Genomic DNA, 12,870 nt, shown 5'->3' on the forward strand with positions numbered 1-12,870 from the left:
CATGAATGCACTATCAAAGTTTTTGGCATAATTGCAAAAAAACAGATTTTGCCATTTACAAAAGTATTGAGAACCTTTGCTGTAGCTCTTCAATCTGTGGTTAGATGCATTCAATTTGTTGTCTATGCGATAAGTTGTGAAGACTAAAATCTGCCGTTGGCAAATTGAATGGATGCTACAGTAAAGCAAAGAAATGGAAACACCTGTGTATATTTAGGCTGTACAACAACATGTCACAATAACAACCAACAACAAGATGTTGCAAACAAAGGGATTCTCTGTATTGTAGTCATTAAAAAACTGTGTTGGGACAGAGTGTACAAGTCCATTTCCATAACTATGAGTCCCCCCTGGAGCACAGTCGCCTCAATAACAGTGAAACTGGAGATGTGAATAGTTCTATTAAACAGAACAGTATAGTATAGTTCTATTAAACAGAATAATCCTTAAGACATCAGGAAACCTTAAGACTGGCCAGACTCCGCCCAGGAAAACCTCTGCAGCCTGCTCAGCCCCAACCTAAAGCTCACATCTCAAAACAACACCACAGCCAGGCTTAATCATGACATTTTGCACAGCTAGAGAGGACATTGTTTGCCTGTAGGGGATACTGGTTAAGCTATTTGCGGCATAGGTGGTAAGGTGGTGCCCCAAATGGGGCCTCTGATCAAGAGGGGTTGGAAAAAAGACATCAGAGATGTGAAGCAGAAGCAGAGCAGAAGACAAGGAGGAGGAAGTTTAAGTAATTTCTACTCTTAATCACTGTAGAGAGCGTGGCATCACATGGAGGCAGGGTTAAATGGCTTGGTGTGGCTGCAGGAATGGAGTGGGAATTTCAGTGCAGTGTTGATGTGTGTTTTGGCATTGCATGCATTTGGGGGCATATTTTTGGGCTCATTTCAGTGAAATTGAATTCAATTCAATTCAGTTAATTAATTCATTCTTTTTCCATATCTATTTCATCCTAATCAGTTTTGCAGTGGAGCAGGAGCCTGTTCAGCTATCTTTGAGCAGGAGTTGGAGTACACCCTGTACAGGGCTAACACAGAGAGAAAAGAGACGAACAGCCATGCACACTCACTCTTTTTTTGGTTAATGAATCCCCAGAGAAAAGCCATCCAGACATTGGGAGAAAAATTTAACTCCACTAAAGACCCAATTGAAATTCAAACCTTCTTGCTGTGAAGTGACAGTGCTGACCTAATTCAGTTAATTACAGATAAATCAATATTTGACCAAATATATTACTATTTACATTGCATTGCATCTCCTCTGAAACGTTGTCTTCAAAAACCTAAAAGAACCTAAAAAAGAAGAAAAAAAAAGAATAGATGCAAAAAGTCCCTTTTGAAAACCTGATCCAGACTAATGCAACCTGGAATTGCACTGACAGATCACATTACAATGAACCAGAGCAAACAGTCACACTATGACACACCTAAAATGACTTCAGGCCAAATCTGTGAACATCTGCTGAGATACCCAAAGCTCACAAATGTTTCACATCCATTTTGGCAAATATGTACCAGATCTGTCAGGAGGAAAGAAATAAACTGCCAGGCATGCAAATTCTGCAGAGACCGACCAAAGTCAATCTGCTTTTGCCACTAAAGAAGCTTTTACGAATTTCTGAATTATGGTCCAGAAAACTTTGAAAATGGGAGATTTTGATCTATAGGTGTTAAACAAATTTACAGAAAAAATATGTTTCACAATTGGTATTGTATGCAAATGATGGAGAAAATGGAAAATAAATGTAGATTTGAAGATTGACCGATAACAGGCATGTCTGCATGCAGTGCAGAGTTATACTCTTTCTGTGTGTGTCTGCGTTTGTGTGTGCGTGTGTGTGTAGTGTAATGTTTCTGGAATGGGAGTGTCTTCTGGCTGGTGAGTTCTTCTGGCTGGTGAGTCCCTCCCTCTTTCAGTTTTTAAGCACTGGACTGAAAACATTCCTTCACAGCAGGCAAGAAATTCAGAGAGGCTTTAAACCAGTTAGTGTTAGAGAAGAAAAATTATGGATTTGATGGAGCTGTTTTTCATTTCTCTTGGTATCGCGCTTGTTGTTTACTATGGAGTGAAACTGGTGCTTTTTAGTAGGATGCTTTTTCCAAAACTGTGGTTTCCATTGCCAAAAGCCTTTTTCACCTCTATGGGAGACTGGGCAGGTGAGCAGTGTGTTTGTATGTATGCGCTCTGAGTCAGACCTGTGACTAATGCTAAGACTTTGGTTAATTGTCTATGCATTATTAGAATGAATAGGAGGTTTGTCACATCTCTAATTAAAGCTTTAACACTTCATTTTTGTATTTGTAAATGCATTTGCAATGTGCAAAACGAGTATCGTGTTATGTACAAGTTCAAATGTGCCACAAACAGCATTTTTTTCTCGAGGTCACTGACAGATGGGGAATAGTTGGCAGTCAAAGTGTCAAAAAACTGATTTTCCAGTGCAGACTTGTTTAGAACTTCCACTGTTACACAGGATTGAACTTGTTTCATACTAAGACAGAAAATGCAGGTTGTGACTTTCCTCCAGATGCCAGTTTTTCATATCTATAAGTAATATCTAATAATTACTTTGTGCAACAACTTTGAGTTCACTTGCCAAATAGTTGCTATCAATGTGGGTATGGTTAAATAAGAAGAACTGCACAACAGGGAAGAAGGAAGGAACATTTTGAGCACAGAAAGCTTATGACAATAAACATTAAGTGCATTCAGGGTAAGTTGACAGAATTGATTAAGAAAGATAAGCAAGACAGTCTGCACTGTAGTTTTCCTATAAATATGTGAGCAATGTCACTTTACTCTTGGGATAACTACCATTAAACAGTGAGTTCTGGCTGGCCACTCAGACCGTCTCTTATTCAAATTCCCCTGCTGGTCCCACAGCAACTTCACCAGCTTATTTCCTTTGGCATCTCCTAAAGAGGTTATTCAGTCTCTCACAGAGCTAAAATACACCTCGTGAAAAACACAGTTTACTAGGCTGGTCTTTCTTTCCAAGCCCACTCTCATTCCAATCCAGCACAGAGGAAGAACACCAGAACAGTATGTCCTACGCTGAACAATTTCCATCCCTCTTTTTAAAAAAAAACCAAAAAAACCCACATTTGCTTGAGTTTGTGTTCCTTTCAAACTTGAGTTTTTTCTTTTTTTTTTTTTTTCCAATTCTTATTAGTCTAAGATGTGTTGTATGCTGCTGTGTGTGTGTCAGTTGTTAATAACATATCCAGTACAGAAATGTAATTGACCATGCGTTTTCCGTTGCCTTGCGCCTTATCAAGATGGTATTTGCAGGATTTCAAATGTTTATATCTTTACGGTCTTCTAGCATTCATGTCATGTCAAAGAAGATGGACTGCAGTACATGGCTCTTGGGCCTGATATAGGTCTCATTTAGATGTAAAACTGGCAGCTTCCCCTGCTGTGTTCAGTTCTGTTTGAATTAGTTTTGTTTTTAGATAAGAATTTGCTGTGAACACAAGCACAGTCAGCTCATTGTGAATCAGCATGCAAGAACTGTGGGAAGATTTGCAGGACAATGAGTAGAGTAGACAAACATAACTGTTTTCAATAGGGACTTCTATGACCATTAAGCCAAAACAACTTCTTTTTTAAAATTTTCCTGGTGTACCCACAGCTTCTGTGCTCCCCATTGTGATACAATGCTGACATAAAAAAGAAAAATTAGAACAGACAGGAATGGTGTCAAAATCAAGACATCAGTAACTTGATTTTGACACCTTAAGGGTATCAAAATCAATTAAACTTGCAATGTATATAACTACTCTGACGACACTATGATTTACTCTACACCAGTATTGTGTATGAACCCATTGAAATTACAGCTATCAATTTTGAACTGAATTAGTTAGTTTCAAACCGCGGAATAAGAAGTGACCGCGACTCTCTTCACAGTATTGATCAACATGCTTCTCTGCATGGATGTGTCATGATGAATTGTTCCTGCATGCAACCTGAGCTCCAGCAGAAACCATAAGATTTCCAATAAATGTCTGCGCCAGACAACGTCGTAACTTCCATGTTTATGAATAATACAACGGCATCAGGACAACACAGACATGTGTAGTTAAAGATACTTGTAAGACTATGTAGGAACACTCCCACAGTAGACAGCACGACGTAAACTGACAAAAACTGAAGTTCTAAAGCAAAAGTGGGGCTGAGAAGACAGTCATAAAGGAGAAAGTGAGGCCTGTTTCCTGCATCTGAAGGATGTAATTCCATGAGAGCCCAGGTAAGGTGGACTTAAGCAGAACACCAGAAACAGTGAGTAAAAGGGGTTTATTTTGTAAGAGGAATGATGGTCAACCTTTGGTCAAGGAAGTGATCCAGATGGGTGGTCGAACCTCTGAGAAACTAGAGAGGTAGGTTAATCCAAGCTTGGTTATATCCCTGAAGAATTCCAGGTGTATCTACTGGGATACGTCATTTAGTTTCTCCTTACTGGTCAGGTCGGAAGTCTCCTTCCTAGGGAGAAGGCACTGGCTGTGGTGAGGAGGAACTGAGCCATAGGAGGGGAAGCAGGCAGGTAAGTTATGAAGGTGAGTTCTTCAACATATCTCTGCAGGGATAGACATGAAGGAAACAGACTGGACTGAACCGCTGATAAGAATCAGCATAGAGTTCCGCGGAGGAAGATGGGGACAAAAGGAAACACAGGTAAGACAAAGATTCGATTAGGATTCAGGGTTTGTCACAAGAGAGCCCTGATTACCACATGAAGGATGCTGACAATCTGGCGAAGACTGGCTGCTCCTCCTCGTCCTTAAGACACCAGGAAACCTTAAGACTGGCCAGACTCCGCCCAGGAAAACTTCTGCAGCCTGCTCAGCCCCAACCTAAAGCTCACATCTCAAAACAACACCACAGCCAGGCATTGTTTGCCTGTAGGGGATACTGGTTAAGCTATTTGGGGCCTAGGTGGTAAGGTGGTGCCCCAAATGGGGCCTCTGATCAAGAGGGGTTGGAAAAAAGACATCAGAGATGTGAAGCAGAAGCAGAGCAGAAGACAAGGAGGAGGAAGTTTAAGTAATTTCTACTCTTAATCACTGTAGAGAGCGTGGCATCACATGGAGGCAGGGTTAAATGGCTTGGTGCGCTTGCAGGAATGGAGTGGGAATTTCAGTGCGGTGTTGATGTGTGTTTTGGCATTGCATGCATTTGGGGGCATATTGTGGGCTCATTTCAGTGAAATTGAGTTCAATTCAATTCAGTTAATTAATTCATTTGAACCTTCTTTTTCCATATCTATTTCATCCTAATCAGTTTTGCAGTGGAGCAGGAGCCTGTTCAGCTATCTTTGAGCAGGAGTTGGAGTACACCCTGTACAGGGCTAACACAGAGAGAAAAGAGACAAACAGCCATGCACACTCACTCTTTTTTTGGTTAATGAATCCCCAGAGAAAAGCCATCCAGACATTGGGAGAAAAATTGAACTCCACTAAAGACCCAATTGAAATTCAAACCTTCTTGCTAATTCAGTTAATTACAGATAAATCAATTTTTGACCAAATATATTACTATTTACAATGCATTGCATCTCCTCTGAAACACTGTCTTCAAAAACCTAATGAGAATTTTGGAGAAAATCAGCATGTTACTCAGATTGTTGCTGCTCTCATGACCACAGTTACAAACTGCAGTGACTGAAGAGCATAAAACATTGATCAAATGGCTAAGTCATAAAAAGCATTTGTTTGATGAGATGTTGTCACTTAAGAGAAACATGGAGAGACTATGGGACTACTGGCCACTAAGTACGACATACGAAGTCCCTTTTTCCCTCACTGCTGTTGGTATTGAATCTGATTGTTTTCACTTTACATCAGTTAAGGTCAGTTGTATTGTCTTTCTGGTATTTTATGAATTTACTCATTTCTTTTCTTTTTGATAGGTTTGGATCTATTTGTTGTTGTCTTCGGTCTCTGTTCGGTATTTTTTTGGCAGCCACTTTACATTTAGTGGTGGCTGCCTGTGTCTTAGAGGTGACTTTCATTTGGGTGCTTATTGACATCTATTTGTGTTCATGTGGGATTTCTCACTCATTGGTTTGAGTATCTTGCTAGTTTGTCTACATTTTGTGTGTCTTTGTGGTTGTCAGTTTGTTGCCTGTTGGCATATCTGTGCAGTTCCCATACATTAATTGTGAATTGTATTTTTTTTCCTTTTTTTAACCTTAGTTGCATCACTAATGCTGATGTCATATGATAGTTTTAAAAAAACTGAAAAAGAAGACCTGTCAACCAATCGATGACAGCATCATAAGTTCATTAATGCAACTTAATGTCATCCACAACATTGACATTTTTTTGCAAGTTTAGAGAAATCAGATTGTAATACATATTTGACACAATCAGAGGACTAGATTCAATTCTTATTCTAAAAAGAAAATGCTGCTTTGTTGCAGCTGTCAAACAACTAACATTTCACTCATTTGTGGGCCAAAGTGTAATGTGAGACACTGTACTGAGAAGAGAATGTTGTAGCATGCCCAGGTTTCTTCAAGAGGGACTTTTTAGGGGTTGACTTAATGGTTTCCCAGAAAACAGTCACACGGTTACCAAAAACAAAACTCACATGTTTTCTCACTCAGCTCAAGGGGCATGCAGACATCTTTAGCTTTCCTTTCCCAGGATGTATTGTTGTCATCCCATCATGCAGGAGACGTCACAGGAATATTGTTTTGTTGTGCTCCTGCACAAAAATATAATGCTGACATGTTTTTGCTGTCATTGTCCCAGTAAATCATCCAGATCATGCTTTCAACTTCTTTTTTTTAAAAGGACAGATTGGATTCACAAAAGATGTTTGACCTGTGATTTTTTTTTAACATGACAAATAATTCACCACTCTCACTATAAAAGGATGGCAGCACTAATCTCAGGTAAATTTTGCACTTTGCACCTTGGCAAATACTATAAGAGCAAGCATCCAGCCTCAATTATGATAAATGGTCAATAAGATATTGTGAAATATTTTATTGTTTGCAAATCTGGAACTGCCAATAGATAATGCCACCAAATGCTAAAAACATTTAGCAGGTTTTGTACTGTCATGTGAGTCAGACAGATATGTTTATCAGTCTCTATTCAAATTACAGGCTGGAGGTTACTTTCAGCGACAGCTATCAAAGTGTAAGCCAGGGACAGGTCATTTCTGGAGCCAAAATGGCCATTTGCTAAAATAGACAAGCAGGAGTTATTTGTACCCAAAACCCTTGTTCAAGATAGCAACAAATCAAAGTTCAAACAATATAGGCATCCAGATTGATATAATTCATGCCAATTTATGCCAAACTTAGCGAGGCAAAAGCCCACAACAATCATAATGAAATCAAAATACCAATGTAACATTATTATGACTGTATCATGTTCTTCTAGGAGGAAATTAAGAAAAGTCACATTTTTCTCCTAATTTGCTTGGAACATTTAATTTGACACGATGAAGAGAGTCTAGTTTTCAGATATTCCCACAACACATTTAAGATCTAAAATATCACTTCTGAAACACAAACGGAAGAAACGGACGCTCATCACTTTCAGGCTGTCAAGAGTAGAAAAGAGACTGTGATCTTTTTAGTCAGGGTCAACAGGAAATGGGAGAGCAGTGAGCATTCTGACACATGCTGTTTCTGTCTGTTCTCAGCAAATTCTTTATCGGAACTGGGGAACATGATGTCTTAGCACAGTGTGTAAGAACAGAATGGGTTGAAGTGTAAACAAATACAAACACAATCCTGAGATTTGTCTGACACAGCACGGGGATGAATGCTGCTGTGGGACACAGTGCCCCTTGTGTTTAGAAGGGGAACGGCAGAAAAACTGATGGAATGAATTTCTGACTCCAATCTCTCTATTTCAGTGGTGACTGGTGCTTCAGAGGGCATAGGAAGAGCTTATGCTTTTGCAGTAAGTCATTGTCAAACAGCACTGCTTGTGTTTGCATGTACCATGAACATTTCTGTACATTAAACTAAAATCTGAGACTCTACACCTGGACTACAAAGGCTGTATGAGCGGTGTTTTCCTTCTGAGCTCATCATTCTTTCCCTCCCTTCCACCATCATATCATTTGCTTTTAGCTGGCTGAGCGTGGAATGAACGTAGTTATCATGAGTCGAACCAAAGCAACACTGGATCAGGTGGCCAAGGGGATAGGTATAATTGGCTTGTTTTATGCCATAAACTGTTTGTCATGTACAGGGATAGACTGCAGCATATAGTTACTTTTCCATTCTTTACAGGTGAAACCACAGGGCAAAGGGTCAAAGTGATAGTGATGGACTTCACTGATGAGACTGTCTTCACTCGAATTGAGGAGCAGCTTAAGGACCTAAATGTTGGAGTTTTAGGTCATTTTTGTGTTTTTTTATGGAACTTTTTTGACATGAATTGCTTCCAAAGACATCAAACATTGACAATGTGCTTGTTATATAAATATGATTGAATAGTGTGTTCAGATATTTTTCCCTCTCTAATACAGCCTCTCCTTTCATTTCTACCTCAGTTAACAACGTAGGCATGCTGCCTACTTACATCCCGTGTGAGTTTCTTGACACAGAGGAGCTGGACAAGGTCAGTGGTACCTCAGCACCTAATACTTAAAGTGTCTCGTGATATTTTATAAACACCAAGCGAAGGCAATGTTTACAGTAATTGTAGCTCACCAAAATGACTGCAAAGCCTCAAGATATGTTTCTGTCATAATTTCATCTATATTATCAAAAGATTCCTCAAAATACAATTATAATTTATGCATTTCCATCCACAATTGTTTCAAAACCCTTAAAGTTTGTGTATTGAAGATCAGCTCATAGTACAGACGTAACTGCAGAGGGGCAAAACGAGATGACATATTTAAGAAAAGAACAACTCAAACTTCAAGTAAGGGAACACAAACCAGGGAGGAATCCTTGTCATAGTCTGGTCATGGAAACTGACTCTTTCAAACTTGCAACTTTATTACTTTCCCACCTATTCCAATAGTAAAATCTTTCTCAATTCTGAAGTTTATTTGAACAAATGAAAATAAACACTAAATTTGGTGGACTGAAACTCAAGTTAAGTGTGATCAAGGGCTGTGTTTTGGAGCTCCAGTCCACTAACATTTTGGTGTTTGTGAACAGAAACCATGTAGCCTATGCCTTCATTTGTATACCGTATACGTATAGTGACGACACATCTCAAGCGCTCACTGAAGGCGCCTGTGGAGTAACATTCTAACATCCGGTATAAAGTGACGCAAGCTAAGTGCAAGTTGTATAGATAAAGTACTTAAAATTCAACATCGTTTGCATCCACATTAAGCTGCTGTTTGCGTTCATCTGGCAGACAGCAGTTTCATCAGTCATATTTGTGTGCACGTGTATGAACATCGGCATGTGTATGCACAATATATAAAAAAAATGTTAGTGTTCCACAGCTTCACGGCGTTGCTATAGATCAAAAACTTTACTCCAGATAAAACCTTCATTAGCGCTACACCACTGACTCTCTTGTTAGTCTCACATCAGATGTTACCTACTTCTTGATCCTTGGGGAGGATCCACAAATAAGTCTAACCTCTGACCTCCAGTCCTAACCTCTACATCATTTTTCCTCTTGATGTCAATTAAGACAAACCTTCTTGGAACCTTTCTTTATGTCTGTTTGCAGACAATTACAAAGATGATAAACTGCAATGTGAAAACCATGGTCAAGGTAAGAGTGTGCCTGTGATGTTACATTTTCAAAGCTCATATAGCTACAGTTCATATTAGCATGTTTCACCCTTCACTGTCTTTTGTTATCTATATGCATAGTTTGAATTATCTTGAACAATATGACCTATTCAGATCTGAGGGCAGTGTGCCTGTAATTAGTGCAGGTGATGGATAGTTTAGGCGATTCTATTCTTCTTTTAAAGTAAACTATGTCTACATTTATCTCAAATCAAACCTTCTGTTTTCTCCAGATGTGCAAAATAATCCTCCCAGGCATGGAGAACAGGTTTCCTTTCCATGTTTTCTTCATGAGATGTAAAGTTGAATTGAATTAAATCATATGATGCTGATTGACAATGAGTGTCCTGCCACAAATATGAGGCCAAAGTTGTTGTCTTTTTCCATCTCTTCAGGAGAAAAGGAGTGATTGTAAATGTTTCGTCTGGAATTGCCTCTGTTCCATTCCCCCTGTACACCCTTTATGCCTCGTCAAAGGTAAGATCAGATCAGGTCTAAATATATTTCCAGGTCTCTTAAATTCTGTTTCATGATCACCCATTCTTTAAATTGTGTTCCTGCAGGTGTTTGTGGAGAGATTTTCTCAAGGTCTGCAAGCAGAATACAAGGATAGAGGGATTCTTATACAGGTACTTTGATTTTCTCCACTCATAAAAACAGGAAATTAGTTCCTCAAGTGTCAAAACTTCCACGAAACTTTCAAACTTGTTTTCTCAGACAGTGGCTCCATTTGGAGTCTCCACTCGAATGGCAGGCTACCAACAAACAAACATTGTGACCCTGTCACCGGAAGACTTTGTAAAACGTTCCCTGCTGTACCTGCGAGCCGGAGACAAAACACATGGCAGTGTCTGTCACATAGTTCTGGTAAACACAAATGTCACAAGAAAATGTTGAATAATGTCAGTTATTGTGACATGAGACTGACTGGTGGCTCTGGATGTGTCTGTGTTTGTGGATACAGGGTTGGTTACTGCAGTCTATCCCACTCAAGCTTCTCTATGCAGAGTCTGTGCTACACGGCCTACAAGACTATGTTAAGAAGAAAACGAGACAAAGGGAATCCCTTTCTGCATCAAGAACCATCTCTGACAAATAAACTTCACAAATAAATAGGAAATAAAGAAAATAACAGTAATATGAAGACATTTGTCTCACTGTGAATATATATAATCAAGGAAATGAGGAATGTGTATCATCATTGTAAATGTGCATGTCTTTGTGTATGCATGTAAGTATATATGTATGTATAATTATGTAATTACATAATCATTTCAAGCTTTTTGTAGCGTCATGGGTGACAACCCTCAGGAAAGCAGTTTTATTATTTTAATTGTTCTTGTAGGAAAATGTCATTTAGATTATTTAGTTCTCCACATGATGCCAAATATACATGGAAATGAAGCAATATTTCAGTTGTAAAAACTCCATTTACTGATACAAAAGTGAATCATTGTCCCAGCTTCCCTCAGTCAGTCCAGCTGCTCAGTATCATTGTGAGATTAACGGAAACTTGGCTTTCTGCTTCTTTTTGAATTTGCGTGGCACCTCATTGATAATAGGAAGGAATCGTGCTGGTGCACTTACACTCTTAGTTGGTAGCAGTTATTGGTAAGGGACTATATTGACATGAGAATATGTTGACATTTCATTCAGCAACCACACAAATCTCAAATCAAAAAATGAAACTCAAACCTTTACGATCGATGCTCTAAACCACACATTTTTAGGCATTAGACATGATAAACTAGCTTATATATTGACACACTCTTCATGTTCTTTAATGATTTTCAAGTTAAAGTGAGTTTTGCATATTTGTGTAGAAAAATAGAACTCAACCGGATACTAATATCACTAATGCTACTGGAAAGTATGTGCTTAGTTCTCCTGTTATCATCAGTCTTGTAGAAGAACATGTGTGATAATGAGTCTGGAGCCTTATCTGCTGAAGTGAAAGAACCACCCTGTTCTGTTCATTCAGGTTCACATACTTAGTTGTTGAAAGATGCATGCACACATCAAACACAATTTCAACTGTTATCAGCATTATCTACACTCATTGGAGATGGAGGAAACATTTGATCACACTGGTATATGTCACCAGTCTGATCCACAAAAGCAACACACAAGACAGCTGATGAGCTTCTGCCTGGTAGCTGATAAAAGATCCAACAAGAAAAGCTGCCTTTGATGGCCTGCTACAAACAGGATGATGTACAGTGTTGTCCACACAAACATTTGCAGAAGACGCACGCAGTCATTTGTGCTGCGAAGACGTCTGACCTAGAAGAGTCACCGATCACAGGGGGACCGGCGTGTTTAGACAACCATGATGAATGATCCTCCCCCATGAGAGATAGTGCCTTGGATAGGAGAGGAGAAAGAGACAGACTGAGGAATGGACGGTCAGAGTGACCCCGAACGCAGATGATTCACGCCTCGCCTACAAAATCCATAGAATAAGTTCTCTTTGAATAAAAAAATGATCTGATTTGTCCCACATCATAAGTGCTGAGACACTTTAGAATTTGTGTAAGGAAACACTGGAGGCAGATAAAAAGTTGCAAAGTTTTTAAATGATCAAATTTAGGAGGGTTTTTGTAGGATTACAATCAAAACAGGAATCAAATTAAACAAGTATGCTAGTTAGGGACATTATGACTTAAGACTAGATAAAAACAAATAAAAATCAATTAAAATGAATCAATTAACAACAATAAATGAATAGATAAATGAATTGAGTGATTAAATTTGAAGCAAGACTCTGTTGTGGTGGTTAGCACCGTCACCTCACAGCAAGAGGGTTCCTGGTTCAAATCCCAACTGGGACCTTTCTGTGTGGAGTTTGCATGTCCTCCTCATGCACGGCTTTCTACCACCATCAAAAAACACACATGATAGATAAATCACTGATTCTAAATTGACCTTAGACGTGATTTGTCTCTGCGTGGCCCTGTGATGGACTGGTAACCAATCCAGGGTGCAAACAACCTCTTGCTCAATGACTGCTAATTTAAAGGAAAAACTATAAACTTTATGTGCAACCGTTAAATGTGTTCCAAAATGTTGATTTAAAAAAGAAATACAAAATCTCGTTAAAAGGAGATCCCCCTTGTTCTGAA

At 39.1% G+C, this 12,870-nt stretch overlaps 1 protein-coding gene across 1 annotated transcript; it reads left to right on the forward strand.

Annotated features, from left to right (window-relative positions):
* The first annotated feature begins 1,934 nt into the window (after nucleotides 1-1,934).
* hsd17b3 (hydroxysteroid (17-beta) dehydrogenase 3) lies at nucleotides 1,935-11,078 on the forward strand. The gene is made up of 11 exons (XM_072387737.1): nucleotides 1,935-2,168; nucleotides 7,891-7,937; nucleotides 8,111-8,186; nucleotides 8,273-8,380; nucleotides 8,536-8,603; nucleotides 9,684-9,728; nucleotides 9,982-10,016; nucleotides 10,144-10,225; nucleotides 10,312-10,377; nucleotides 10,466-10,615; nucleotides 10,713-11,078. Exons 1-11 carry the CDS (start codon nucleotides 2,018-2,020, stop codon nucleotides 10,845-10,847), a joined length of 963 nt encoding a protein of 320 aa, XP_072243838.1. The 5' UTR covers nucleotides 1,935-2,017; the 3' UTR covers nucleotides 10,848-11,078.
* The last annotated feature ends 1,792 nt before the right edge of the window (nucleotides 11,079-12,870 follow it).

Source organism: Leuresthes tenuis, unplaced genomic scaffold, assembly GCF_036924035.1.
Source record: "Leuresthes tenuis unplaced genomic scaffold, fLeuTen1.0.hap1 SCAF_6, whole genome shotgun sequence".
NCBI classification, from domain to species: domain Eukaryota; kingdom Metazoa; phylum Chordata; class Actinopteri; order Atheriniformes; family Atherinopsidae; genus Leuresthes; species Leuresthes tenuis.

What these genes read in the sequence shown, in the direction of transcription:
- hsd17b3 (XM_072387737.1), top strand. Translation starts at nt 2,018, where the DNA reads ATGGATTTGATGGAGCTGTTTTTCATTTCTCTTGGTATCGCGCTTGTT. An exon ending in CTCTATGGGAGACTGGGCAG is followed by an intron (nt 2,169 to 7,890) that starts GTGAGCAGTGTG and finishes TCTCTATTTCAG; the next exon opens with TGGTGACTGGTGCTTCAGAG. An exon ending in ATAGAGGGATTCTTATACAG is followed by an intron (nt 10,378 to 10,465) that starts GTACTTTGATTT and finishes TTGTTTTCTCAG; the next exon opens with ACAGTGGCTCCATTTGGAGT.